At 41.4% G+C, this 15,148-nt stretch overlaps 1 protein-coding gene across 1 annotated transcript in view; it reads right to left on the bottom strand.

Annotated features, from left to right (window-relative positions):
* The window catches only part of ANAPC10 (anaphase promoting complex subunit 10), a 28,372-nt gene that overhangs the window by 8,407 nt on the left and 4,817 nt on the right, over positions 1-15,148 (bottom strand). Inside the window, exons 3-4 of the mRNA XM_033161226.1 lie at positions 14,550-14,640; positions 12,540-12,660 (exon numbers count right to left, since the gene is read on the bottom strand). Coding sequence (XP_033017117.1) covers positions 12,540-12,660; positions 14,550-14,640 — 212 coding nt within the window. The remainder of the gene's footprint in view (positions 1-12,539; positions 12,661-14,549; positions 14,641-15,148) is intronic.

The following is a 15,148-nucleotide window of genomic DNA, read 5'->3' as shown; positions in this document are numbered from 1 at the left end:
GAGTAATGCTGTGATATATAAAGTTTTGTGGTACCAGTTGTGCTTGCAATCATTTGCGGGGGGTGGGGGTGGCTGCAGAGCTCTTATTGCAGCAATACATTCATATGAGTTGGTTTATTTCAACTGCATTTTAAAGATGGTGCAACAAGCATCATAACTATGTTACAGCTTCATGCAACAATCACCCTCACTGGTTCTAGCTGACTTGGAGGGTTGCATCATTTCAATAATGGCAGGTAAATGTTTCTGCAATGATGTACAACTGGCCACCACGTACGAACAAAGGCACACAAGCCATATTTCAAAAACTGAAAGTAGATTATATATTCCAAGCAGTACCCCCTCACTCAAAAAAACCTTTTCCAGGGCTTGCAGTTTTTGCATTTGTGACTATCTACATTCCCCCCCCCCTTTCATTAATGGTTTACCTGAGAGGTAAGTTAGAAACTGCCAATGCATCGCTTGAACTCTGCAAATCAGCTATCAAAATTATAATGAAGATGCTGAAAACTCTATGTTGGGGGTGGGAATTAATTAAAAAGCTAAGGGAAGCAAAACAGAAAAAGCAAGCATCAATGGGAGCTTTTTATCTTGGAAATGATGTGCACATTGCATCTGACCAAATATGGAATACAGCTGATCTAAACATTCTAACACTACAAGTATTTGCGCAATTATTTTGTTGTTAAGGTATCATCCAGCCAAGGTATACTTCATCTAAAATGAAATCCAAGTTTAAGATCTTCAATGGTTATATGTCAATATTTAAAGCTATCATTTCCCCTGCTACCACACACATATACATGCAAACACTCCTTCAATTTTTTTTCTTTCAAGGCAGAAAAAACAAATACAGGATAGAAGAGCATCTGGTGTTGTGTGTGTGTGTGTGTGTGTGTGTGTTTGACGCAACACTTATTTACTTTATCCAGCTCCCTCACCACCGTTGGTTTCTTTTCTTTTTTGATGTAGTAATGATCATCTGCGAAATACATCTAGTGAGCCTACCAAAGCAAACTGAACAATATTCGCTACAACCTTTAAAACACAAGGGCCAAAAAAAACCTCTCAGTACACTCTCCAATATTCCAAAGAGAACTTTGAAGGGGGGGATGTGTGTGAACAGCAGACATTGATGTTCACACAAGCACACTGCATACAACTCGGCAGGCGGTATTTCTGTTTTTATTGGATTAAGCCCTGGCACAATGGAGTTTCAATGCCATAACTGCTTATTTCACTGTGTGCCAGCCTTGAAAACAGGTAAAGAGAAAATAAAGCCAGGCACATAAAAGAGAGAAAGCTGCACCCCATCTATTTTTTTTAAGAGAGTGTCACAAAATAGAACTTTCTTAATTCTTCATTTCAAACTATATAATTTATAACCATGACACGAATAGGGAAGAAGCACAAAGGAGAAAATACAGAAACATAACTTTCCCAAGGTTCAGTTTGCAAGGACCTCACACAAAGTTTTTTTGTTGGTTTTCTTTTGCTTGCGACTCTTGCTAGAAACAGTATTATTTGCTAAAAATGCAAAAGCTGCCAAAAGCTATGGTCCATCTAAAGCAAACATGTTTAAGATGGAAACGGAGAGCCAACACTGAAGAAAGGCAGAACAGAGTATACAAAATTTCTGTTAGGTTGCAGATGAGGTTGTTCTGTGCTATTGCAAAGCTGAGCAAGTGTAACTGTAAACAGATTGTGTTCACAGATTGAGGATTTGAATTATATAAAATACATTAAGACAGTAAGAAAAGTAATCACATTTCAAGCTTTCTAATTAAACTACTTCCACCCCCCTTCCCCGTCAAGTTATTGGGAATTCAACGCTAGTCTTGGTTCACATGCTAGAACAATGGGAAAATTTTCCGAATGGTTGAACGCTAACCCTGACAAGTGTGGAGAGCCAACTACAATACATTATATGGTAGCATAACCTGCCACCCACGATGCTGAGAGAACAGCTTTCAAACACATGCACTGAGCTGTAAAACCACAAAATCCCTTATTACATATTGTCTCTCTTACTTTAGGTGAAACATACCATCATTTCCCCCTCATTACAAATCTAAGGGACTTTTTTTTTTAAGCCACCATCTGTAAGCTAGCTTTCCAGTCAACTAAACTATCATTTTAGATATCAGGTGCAATCTTGATCATTGCTTTTTAAAAGAAGACAATAATCTCCCTGTGGCTTATAATGAATCCAAGCATGTCATCTTTTGAGGTTCTCGGAACTTATTTTTACAGCTATATTTTATTTAAAAATAGTTGTCTCCTGCTGTTCTTTTCCAAACCAAAGCAGTTTCTTTCCATGTGACATTTCACATCATTTAAGCAGACAAAATTATGTACTGGAGACTGTATTTCTGAGTCCTTCTTTCTCAGAGGAAATAATGCATTATGCTTTTCCCCATCCCCCATTTTTTCATAGTTTAAATAAAATCTTCTCATTACTGCTGCAACAGATTTAAAAGATGGGCAGTCCATTTGCTGCAGTTGCTTTCTACCAGTACACAATGCTGATAGATTCACAGGAACATGCTCTTGAATATCCAGATGTACTGTTCTGTATATTGGCTCACTAATGCAAAAATCAGACATCACTACAGAATGACAAACATACTCCACCCTCATTACAACACAGTGTGGTTGCAAGCCAAACATTCTTGCCTTTTCATCAGAAAAATAGGAGTTTACAACAAAAGCAAGGAAAGAAGACAAATTGAGACATGGAGAAGTATGTATACTAGCTAACTTAACAACTGCTTGGAAATCCAGCTCTAAGTGAAAAAAAACAAGTTTTTAAGATTTTTTTTAACACACACATGCCTATCAAAACAGCAAAACTCATTGAAATATTTAGCATGCTCACATTCAGTACATGATTTTCCAACCCTCTCCAATGACTGAATCATAGCATTCCAAGGTTCTTAGAGGATACTCCAATTTCTTATGGAATTTCTTCACTTACAATTTTGTTGGCAGGGGAAATTTTGTTTGCAAGTGTTTCTATTATATAGTGACAGGGTCAGTTAGTCCAGCAACCTATTGACCATTCTGCCCAATAGCTTAGCGGATTGTTTGGTGGGCCACATCCAGAACCCACAACAAAATGCAGCCCCCTTTATAGATTGGAGACCACTGGCTGTCCAGAGATATTGCTAATAATTCTAACCACAAGAACTAGCAATGAGCTCGCATCACGCTGAACCTGGAAGTGACCCCAAAAGTCACAAAAGGGGATGGAACAAGGTGGGGCAGAACAAGGTGTTTGTAGGCTTTTCCAAAAGGGTGTTCCAATTATATGCGATTTAACGTAAGCATGTGGTGCCTCGGAACATAATCCCCATGTAAATGGAGAGATGCCTGTATTTCTTTTGCTCTGTAGACTATGAGCATGAACCATAAAGGACCTCTCGTGTACACCTAAAAAAGTCCAATCCATTATTAAGCTTGGAAATTTTACATTGTAAACCATCAGGATTGCAATGACGTGATTTGGGGATACATTGGCACAGAAACTGCTTTGGTTGCCCTGTATGATGACCTCTGTCGGGTGAGAGACAGAGGAACTGTGTTCCTGTTAATTCTTCTCAACCTCTCAGTGGCTATCAATAGCATTGCCCATGGCATCCTTCTGGAGCAGCTGTCCGAGTTAGTGGTGGGTGGCACAGCTTTACAGTGGTTCCAGTCCTGCTTGGATGGTCATTTCCAGAGGGTGTTGCTTGGGGAGTGCTCTTCGGCCCTGTGGAGCCTTCAATGTGGGGTTCCTCAGGGTTCCGTTTTATCCCCAATGCTGTTTAACATCAACTAAAACTGCTCAGTGGGGTTATCTGGAGCTTTGGAGTATGCTTTCAATAATGCTGATGACACACAGCTCTACTTCTCCTTTACATCTACAGGTGTGGTAGTGGATGTGCTGGACTGCTGTCTTGCCTCGGTAATGGACTGGATGAGAGCCAACAATCCAGAGAAGGCTGATTATTCATTATTATTATTTATTAAATTTGTATACTGCCCTTCATCCAAAGATCACAGGGCGGTTCACAACATAAAAATACAAAATGAGAACACAAAATACATAATAAAAAACAAACAAAACAATAACGCCCCTCCCACAAACACATTTCAATCAGCCAAAGGCCTGGTTATAGAGAAATGTTTTCTCCTGAAGCCTGAAGATATGTAGTGAAGGTGTCAAGTGAGGCTCTCTGGGGAGAGCATTATACAAACAGGGAGCCACTACAGAAAAGGCCAACTCTCATGTTGCCACCCTCCAGACTGCTCATGGAGGAGGCACATGAAGAAGAGCATCAGATAATGATCACAGGGTCTGGGTTGGTTCATATGGGGAGAGGCAAAGTGAGGCATGGTTAGTGGGAGGTTCCCTAGACAGGATGGATGGAAGGTTGCCTGCTCCTGATGGGGTCACACACACTCTGAAGGAGCAAGTACATAGCTTGGGTGCACTCCTGGATCCATTGCTGTCGCATCTAGACAGGGATAGCTTAACTTCTTTTGTCAATGCTCTGGTAACCTCTAGGTTAGATTACTGCAATAAGTTATACATGGGGCTGTGAAATGTTATTTGAGGTGCTGCCTCTGAAAACAATTTGGAAACTTCAGCTGGTGCAGAATTTGGCAGCCAGGTAGCTCACAGCAGCAAGACGGTTTGACCATTTAATAGCAGTCCTAGCCCAACTGCACTTGCTGTCAATTAATTTCTGGGCCCAATTCAAAATACTGGATTTGACCTATAAAGCTTAAATGGCTCAGGGCCACAATACCTTAAGGACTGCCTCTCCCCATATGAACTGACCTGGACCCTTTAAAATGTGTGTGTTGCAAGGAGAGGATTATTGGTTTTTGTTGTTGTTATGGTTATTGTTGTTGTCACTGCTGCTGCTGTTATGATAGACATTTTGTACTTTTATGCTGTAAACCACCCTGTGATCTTATAATAGTAACAACTTTCCAAAACAGCTTGTCATTTAACATGGAGAAGGGAGTAGCAATGTTGTTATTATAAAAGTAGATGTCAAAAGCCATCTGGGCACATTTAATTAGTTGCTGTTCTTTGGAATCATCCATATGCATCATATATGTACACTTTCATTTTTACAGGAATTATGTGTTCCACAGCGCTCCGCCCCGCCCCCCCCCCCGGGGGGGATGTAGCCATGATTGAGAGCAGCCTTCCCCAACCTGCTGCCCTGAATATATTATGGACTACAACCTCCATCATCCCTGACAACCGGCCATGCTGACTTGGGCTGCTGGCAGCAGAAGAATCAAGTGTTCAAATAGACACCTGTCACTCAACAAACAGGCAGCATTAAAATTATTCACAAATTCTAATGCAATAAAACAATAGTCTATACACATGGAAAAGTCCTCAGTGTGTGATCATTGACTAACAGCCGCCATCCAGTTTATAGAAGTTGCTTATCTGCTTATGAAGCAGCAAATATTCCAGGGTGATAAATAGGGTAGCAACATGTCCTTCTGGCTATCACATCTTCCAAGGCTGAGGAAAGCATACCATGGTGCTATTTCTATTTTTTGATGTTACTGATGGTCAACTGAGATCTGTTTTCTTAGCTTCAGTGATGTTTTATTGTGAGTCTATTGAATTATTGTAACCCGTCTAGATATCTTCAGATCAACAGAAGTATATAAATACCTCAAATAAATAAATAAATAAATATACAGCCAACTGCTTGTGCAATCAGGTCCTGCTTTTAGACTTCCCATGCTGATTGACCACTGTGAGAACAGTGGGGCTATGGCCTGCTCCAGCAAGCTCCTCTTAAGTTCTCCTTGTCCTTTAACACTACCATATACTAGCTGGTCCAGTTTTAAAGGCATAGCTTGGTTATTTGGAATAATGTACTGGGAGAAGGCAAGGGCCATGACTGAGTAGACCAGGGGATCAGAAGAAGAAAATGTGGAGTTGTCTCCCAGTCACTAATGAAACATCAGTACTTATCTAAGAAAATAGAAAGATGCAAAACGGTGCAAAATATGAGAAATATCTATGTGTTTTGGATCCTCTGATCTCACAAAAGAGCATATCACTCAGGAGGGGCAGAGTAACCCACCCCGCCCAATTAAATGATCAATTTGCTTTTGTGGGCTCTTTTAGGTATATGGCCTCATATATACACATATACAAACTACTAAACTAATGTTAGCTATGTGAGCCCTCAGTATGGTCTGGGCTATAAATCTATATAAATAAATAAAACTGGAAGAAGCCCCACTGAATCCCAACACTTCATGACTTTAAAATTAAATTGACATGCCTTATAAAGAATCCCAACTTCTATGCGCCAAGGATATGGTAAGAAGATATATGGAGACAGAGGCAGAATAAATGGGCTATAGTCCAGCCTACCGTATGGTTGTTTGCTTTAACTCAGTCCATTACAATGCATTTACGATAGGTCTTTCAGCCTGAACTGTTGGGTCTATCCACAGTTTACACACAGGCCCAGTTCACAGGCAACACCAAACTATGGTTTAGTGCTACTTAGGCAAGGCTTCCACAAACCTAAGTAAAGCACTGGGCTTATATGCTCCATCCTCCCCTCTTGCTATGTAGCAGGATGAGAACTTCAGCAGAGTTTAGTTTTGCTTTCAACAAATCTCAGATTAGTGTTACATATGAACCAAGGATCCTGGTTTAAAACAATGGTTAATTAAGCAACCAGCTTCATAACTGGTGGTTTGAAACTGACTTGTTTGAAAACTGACCACACTTTGCTTTAAACCTAGATTAAACCTAGACTTTTGTTTCCAACATAACACTATGCCAGGATTTCTTAATAATGTATGGCATGTTGTGGCACTGCTGCTCCCCTGACCTCTGCCTGGTTGCGCTGCTATTGCTTACTAGGAGGCAGAAGGGTGGCAAGGGGTAAACACAACAGCAGAGCTAATCCAGTTCTACTGCCAGTGTGTTTCCATTGTGCCAGTTTCTCTACCCACCCTTTACCTCCCTGTAACATGACCAACTGGAAACCAAGTGAGTGGCGCACTCCACCCCACTGCCCACTACTGCTTAAAAGTGAAAATGAAACTCGGCTCAAGTCCTCCTCCTGGCCATACAGGAAGAGCCCAAGGCTTTGCTCATGTTTGTGGAGGCTTGTCCAACTAGCGCTAAATCATGACTTCATGTTCACACATTAATGCTGCCACACTGTAGGTTATTTCCCTAGAAAGAGGGAGGGTAGAACATTTGGATGGGCTCAGAAAGCATCTCGTAGGTCATATATCATGGTGCAGTGTACAAAGACTATGCTGATAAGCCACTTGCCTTTACTGGATATATTTGTCGTGTTCAGAACCTTCTAAATGCCATTTGCCACAATGGTAAAATGTTTTGCTAATCTATATATATAAAATGCAAGTGTCTCTGCGTCCAGTCCGTGTGTCTCTGGGTTTGCGCAACTGAGCATGTGCCCCAGGGACACAGGGATTGGATGGAGAGAGATCGGGCCACGAGCAGCGTCAGCAGTTGAAGCGGGGCGGTTGAATTGGAATGTCGGTGCTCCAGAAGAGGGAACGGCGCCAGCCGGCTGCCACCGTCCTCAGCGGTGCCTCTGTAGCGCCAAGCCCACAGCAGCCGCCTCCGCAGGTCGCTCAGGAGAGGCGGCCAGCTTGAGGAGGCTGCGGGAGAAGCCGCCGACGCTGCTGCTGCCGCTGTTGCTCCCGCCGGCCCGGCCGCCCATCGGGGCGGCGAGACACTGCTGGGCAGGCCTCCTTGGCCCGACCGCCTTGCCGCCTCTCTCCTCCGCCCACACCCCTTCCCCTCAGGCAGGCACGGGCTGAGGGCGGGCTCGCAGACCCTGCTGCTGCTGCCTCCGACGCTGCTGCTGCTGCTGCTGCTGTTGCTCCCGCAGCGGGAATCTGAGGCAAAGCGGGCGCGGGCAGGGCGCGCGTCGGCAGACCCCCAAGCTGTGCCCCTGGGCCAGTGAGATTGGGGGGCGGGCGGGTTTGAGGCCTTCCACGGCATTCAAAGCGCAAATGGCACCGAAATGAGTCGCGGGGTGGCGGACAGAGCATAGCCGTAGGCAGTGGGACAAACGCAAGGAGATACCAGTGTGGAAAGAGCCCTGTGGGTGTGCCCGCCCGCGCCCCGGCGACCTGCACAGCCCGACCCTGCGCTGCCAATCCTGGAGGAGCTCAACTGCCCAAGAAGCGCACACGGGAGGATGGCAGCCTAAGGCTGAGCGGGATAGGGAGGCGCAGCAAGAGCATAGAAACAAACAAAACAATACACACATTTTGTGACAGGAAATAAAAAAAGAGCTCCCTAATGTGGGCTTTTGCATTTTTATTGGGGGTCCTAGCAACCTAAAAGGTAACTCTGCTTCAGGGGAGAAGGTACCATGCCTGTCTTTAAAAATAAAAATAAACAACAACTTTGCTGAAGCCCCCTCCACATATGTTCTAGCGCCCGTTATTTTAACGGGCTGAAACCACTAGTTATATATAATAGGAAGGATAAAAAGGTGTTTTTCTTCTTCTTCCTTATTTGTTTTAACCTTTTTTGGACCTAGCCTTGGCAATGTTTGTTTTTTGTTTGTTTGTTTGTACCAAATTGCATGGCCAAGATCCCATCAGTCAGATAACTACTTACTGTAGTTTCATATACTAATGAGGCTTTTTATTGGGTTTCTTGCAGCTTTCCCATACAACCCACTGTTTTTGAACCTCACGGGGAGTTTTAAAAAGCAGCTGGTGATATTGCATGGGGGATCTCTCTTATTTAGTTCCAGAACCCCAGCTAATACTATAGTCACTATTTCTTAGATTTTTACCTGCTCTTCACCACAAGGTCCCACTATGAACAGTTCTCATGCATTCATTTAGGTGCATTTTACAGATCACAATATTTTTACAGAGAAAAGCCTGACAAAAATAAACATGTTGCTAAACCCAGGATTAAAAAACCCTCTAAGCACACTGATAAAGGTCTCCAGTGCTAATGCTACCACAGAATGGCAGGTTGAAAAAATAATTTATAGTGAAGCTGGACAAATTACTGTTTCTTCCCAAATGCTGACGGATTCACAGGATACGATCTCAAAAAGTTGAAAAAATGTAGTTCAAATGCAGTTTCCAGAGACTGAAACTATTCAAAGCACAATAATATACATATTTTGGTTCCCAAGTTTAAATGTTTTTCAGATTAGAGTAGCTACTCCAGGAAAGGTAAACACACACTTCATATCAGGTACAAAATCTCAGCTAACACTAAGAAGGCATTGTTTTATAACAGTTGTAAACAGAGAGGAAATACGGGACAACATCATGGGATTTTCATTATACACTATGAGCTGGGCAAGCATCCATGGAAAAATATTAAAAATTATTTAGTTGGATTTTCCACCCAGTTAATCAGCCTCAAAACAAGAGAATAACTGTAGAAAGAACTAACGTTGCTCAAAATAACTTAAAATTACATTGGGTTGATTCAGGTTTTGCATACTGAGAACACGATGCAACAAGTCTTGGGCTCACAAACTATGCCACACACACACACCCCAAGCAGATGCAAGTTCAGAAACTTTAGCATCCTCTCATAGGTTGACCAGGGCTTGTTAAGTCATCTGAATTCAGAAAAATTGTGGTTAATTTTAACCATGGTTAGTTGAAACCAATTAACTTCAAGCCATAATTTATGAAGCTGTCTTGTTACAACTTAATTTTGTTCAGATCAACTAGCGTTTGCCTGTGTTCAGACAATACTAAACTTAAAGCCTCACCTCTCTTCATCATGGCTACACCAGATGAACAAATGAGAGAGAAGAGCATGTGAGCCAAAGGCCTGCTGACATTTGCTCATATAAATCATGGGGTAGTGTTATGTCCAAAAACACCGATAGCCTTCTTTAATTACCTGCCTTAGGATATAAAAATCAAAAAGATGTATTGGCATTTTAAACATGCCCACAGAGAACTAAAGTTCTCCTATGCACATTTATCTGAGAGAAAGCCAAATTGAACTTCTGAATAAATATGTACAGAATTGGGTTGTAGAATTTTAATGAATTCTTGCGATTTCTCCAAACTTTATATAAGCATGTAGAAACCAATACGTAGCAACATCACCCCAACATGTGGGAATCCCTTGCAGACAACAGCAGTGTCTGGACACAGTCAGGTTGTGCATCCACAGCCATGACCAGAGGTGGTATGACCGCTGGGAGGAGCACAGAGAGAAGAAACGCCACGGTGCATCTGCAGCAGCACAACCGGATGCTTTCATCTGCCCCAGCTGCAACGAAACATGTCTCTCCTGTATCATGCGTTGTAACTCTCCCAACAGATTGACTTCACCCCAAAGACTCACTCCTCCATTGTCTCCCACGACAAACAGATGTCAACAATAAACTTGGGAGCCACGCAACAAAGCACTGACAGTAACAATTTACAGAAGGATCAGGATTTCAGACGTGTTAGTGCTTAACAGACTAAAGACACATATTCTTATTAATTTATTGTTAAATCACAGGCTGTAAGGAGCAATAAGGAAAGCAATATGACTTGTGACATGTTTTCTGTTTGTGAGTACTGAATAATGTAATAAGACAAAACCACTTTGCGTATAGATCACTGTTGCTCCATGAATTAAAACAACAACAACTATCAAACTACAAAAAGGAAACAAACATTTGGAGGTTGGGGGGCAGGGGGGATGGTATTCCAGAATAGCTTGGCAACAGTTGAGAAAGGCATCCTGGTTTATAATCTGTGTCTATGAAAACCTAAAATTGTCCACTGAAGCATATTTTCAAAACTCTCTCGCACACACATCAAGGGTGGCCTGAAGAGCAGAAGTTTTCAAGTTTCTCCCTGGGCCCCTGCAAATTACCAAGGATGCACGTAGAACTACATATCATTATAGAAGTATAATTGTTTACTGCGAGTATAGAGAGTGGTGGAGCATGACTCCAATAGTTAGTATTTAAAGCCAACAATGACATCTAGTGGACACTACATGTAAAAAAGGAAGTACAGATAAGGAGGAGGATTTTTAATTTCATGTTGGAAGTAACGTTTTTGGATGTGGGACAGAAACCTTTGACTTCCTGGAGAAAGAAAACACCACAGTAATTGTGAGTGTTCTCTGCCCAATCCTGTTCTCTGCTATTTCCCTTATATGCTGCCCTTTCTGTATTACCCCACCCCCACGATTCCAATTACTATTTTTTTCTCCTTGTATTTGTAACAGGAGCTATCCTAGCCAATATGGGATCACACAGCGAACAGGATGACATCACAATCCCACATACCCCAACAGATTTCACTGTATCATTAAATGCAAGCAGAGCGATTCAGAGTGTGGGCAATTCTTTCTGGATCAGGCAAGTGGCTGCTCCCAGCCAACCAGGAATCACTTCTTAAAACAGGATGGCCTAACACTACAGAGCCAACCAGTGTCTTTGTTACTGAGGGCAAATACATTCAGAAGGATATAAACGCCTCCTGAATATGTAATATTTTTGCAGACAGCAGAAGCAATCACACACACACACATACACACATCACCAATGGGTGAACTTTCTGAATGTTCATTTAAAGCAGCAAGTTCTACTTTTTTTTAAAAAAAAATGAGGTTTTGTTTCCTTTCTTGACCCAGAGATTAAATTAAAACTCCCAGGATGCAACTGTGATGCTTCTTTAGATGAGACAATTGTAACCAACTCAGTGCAATTAGGAACTCAGTGCTTATGGAAGTGGGAAAGCTGACCTACCTAACATTATTCGTCTTTGGGGATAATTATACATAATGCTGTAATGCAGGTGGAGTGGGGGGATGAATTTGCGTAATATGGAAACGCAGGCACATTCGCACACATTTATGTGTCCTAAACCAAACTTGGTGAAGCTGGTACCATCGTTGCTGGCTAGGGCTGATGGGATTTGTAGTCCAAAACTGCTAGAAGGCACCAGGTTGGTGAAGCCTGCTCTAAACCCTAGTTCAGGCATAGGCAACCTTCGGCTCTCCAGATGTTTTGGCCTACAACTCCCATGATCCCTAGCTAACAGGACCAGTGGTCAGGGATGATGGGAATTGTAGTCCGAAACATCTGGAGAGCCGAAGGTTGCCTATGCCTGCCCTAGTTAATGCAATTTCTTTCTGCTCTGGCAATTTGTGTTAACTTTAAACTGAATACAAAATGAGAAGTTGCCCCACTGTCTCCTCAAGTGGGTCTTCTCAATGATAGAACCTCCCTCAGCTAATTCATGAGATGGAGATAGCAGTGGCTTTTAAATACCTCTAAATAATGTATGTTTCTTTGCTAGATTCTAATTCTTTAACTTTTTAACTCTGTTTTGTACACTGCTAAGTTTTATTTGCTATGTAGCCTTTTTACCTTGTTTCAACTTGTTTTACATTGTTTCTGGAAAGCTTTTACTTAATGTCACGTAAAAAAAAAATCAAGCATCATAGACAATGTATTCTCTGACTAAAAATAACTGGTCTGACAAAATGTTTTTAAGGAGTAAAGCACACCTACCCGGATTTCCTGTAGATTGTGGAAGTTGTTTCCTACCCTGACAGAGATCTTACTTGGAGTGTAGCTTTCATCTGATTTATAATCTGCATAAATACACAGCGTTTTCACTGTTGTTTTCCTCCTGTAAGTAAAAATAATAATTAAAAATGGCAAAACCGAAGCCCTGTTAAGAATTACCCAATACCGTGGTTTCCCGCTAGACGAAAATAATTCGTTCTACGAGTGTCTTCGCAGAGCGAATTTTTCGTCTAGCGAAGCGGCAATGGAGCGCGGAGGTTTTCGTGCAAAAAAAAAAATCCGTCTTGCGAGGCAGCCCCATTGACATTTTCGTCTTGCGGGGCAGCCTTCCGCTAGCGAATGCCTTTCGTCTAGCGAGTTTTTCGTCTAGCGAGGCATTCGTCTAGCGGGGCACCACTGTATATATGTATGTGCTATTTATTTATTTATAAACGTATTTCTATACTGCTATTTCATAAGCAATCAGGACAGTATTAAACAACAGCACATAAAACACTGTTAAAAATACAGATCACTGTTAGTGACTGGCTAATTAAACAACTGCAAAGGCTCACTGGCATAGAAAGGTCTTCAAGAGCTGCCTACCAAATCTCTGGTGGAAGGGTGTTCCATAGCATCAGTCTGGCAACACTAAAGTAGAGGCCATTTTGGCCTCTGCAAAAAGGGGAAAAACTAATAGCACTCCTTCAGAGGATCTCACTGATCAATGTGGGCTCAGACAGTCCTATACAGTATATATTTACTTAGTATGGAAAATTCAACACTTAACTTATCATTGTCTATCTTAATTATTTTATTCTGAAACATTACAAGCCACTTTGGGAACATGCTTGAATGGTGGGTGAAAATCCCTAACACAAAAGACAGCTGACAGAAATGAATTGTTTCATATCAAGAACAATGTCCATTATTTTATAATATACTTGTAAAGAGACTCGTTCAAAGGCCAGTTCTACTATGCCTTCAATATGGCTGTGCAGACAGGAGGAAGGCACCAAAAGGGTGTTCCTCACTGGAAGAAGTAAGCCCCACTAAATTTAAAAGGACATTCTTCTGTGTAGACACGGTCACAATTGCGCTGCAAGGTTATCAGCACCAGTGTATGGAATGGCATGTTTAGGCCAATGTGCTCCAAGACCTTCAAGTTCATTCAGAACACTTTGGGTTAGGCATACAGCAGACATGGAAGTATGCAGACAGCTCTGCAGTTAAGGGATCATTGGCTTCCTTTGTTATCCTGATGTTCAGCCCCTTAGAAAGCTTAACTCTCCTTGTATAATTTTTTATATTTATTTTTATTTAAACCCCGTGTTTTTCCCCCCGACAGGGACTCAAGTCAGCTTACAGATTAAAAAAAAAACACAGCTAAAAGCATAGAAAAAAATCATTTAAAAAACCAGTAAACATTGACAGAAATTTTAAAACCATACAAATAATTACAGTAAAAATAGCCAAATGCCTAATTATATGCATATAATCTAAGGATGGGGGAAGGGAAGGCCATTATGGGTAACTTGCACCTCTCAACTATTTTTCTTTCCAGGTAAGCATATGAACAATAAAGTGTGTCTTGTCTCAACACATGCAAAGGTGGATGGAGTTCAAAGTCAAGACAAACTTGCAGCAATATGAGAACAACTAAAGCTACTGAGAAAGGGAATCAATTGGATTCTGAGCTTATAGAAACTAATTCAGAACTATTAGCCCTGAAACAAGTTCCGATTTCCTCAATCATTATGTTTGACCTTTAGGCAGCAGTGGATTTAAACAAGCCAAATATCCACTAACTATAATATTATGAAGCCAAGCTACAGTAGACCTAGTTTCAAAAGTTATAACTTCTGACCATTTTACTACAAATCATGTTTGGGGATTAGCTATGATAAATAAAACAAAATAACACACTCGTCCTTCTGCAGCCTCTATCTTTTGCCTTCTTGCAATGAACGTAATAACGACTGCATAAAATCCAATATATATAATATTCATTACCTGAATTGGATGTTCACCAAATGAGGCTGTGATCCATCAGACTGCCAGTACGTTTCTAGATTATCATCTCGTAACTGATCCACACCAAATCCTAGTGTGAAAAAGTACATATGGATTTCACCACTGCACTCCCATGATGGAGGTGTCAAAAACATCATAGTACAGTGGAATTTCGGTTTTTTAACATAATCCGTTCCGGAAGACTGTTCGACTTCCGAAATGTTCAAAAACTGAAGCAGTTACTTCCAGGAGCATTTACTTACAGGAAAACTCAATACGGAAGCCACGTGGGACATTCGACTTCCGAGACTTTCGAAAACCGAGGTTCCACTGTAATATTAAATATCCTAGGATCTGGGAGGCCCTGTTATTGTTCTGAACATGGGAGCAAACTAATAATAGAGTACTGTCACCATAGTTATCTAGAAAACTCCACTAGCAATATTGGACAATTGGTACAGTTCCAAATTCCTCTATTTTTTCTTAGATCAAAAGGCCATATAACGTAGAAAGGCAGATACACATTAGATAATTTAAACTGACACAGAAAATCACTCTGTCTAAGTAGTATTTGAGAAATTCAGCAGATATGAATAGTT

The sequence above is a fragment of the Lacerta agilis genome, chromosome 9 (genome assembly GCF_009819535.1).
Source record: "Lacerta agilis isolate rLacAgi1 chromosome 9, rLacAgi1.pri, whole genome shotgun sequence".
NCBI classification, from domain to species: domain Eukaryota; kingdom Metazoa; phylum Chordata; class Lepidosauria; order Squamata; family Lacertidae; genus Lacerta; species Lacerta agilis.
Note: the sequence above shows the minus strand (reverse complement) of the source record. Positions and strands in the feature narration are given on the sequence as shown.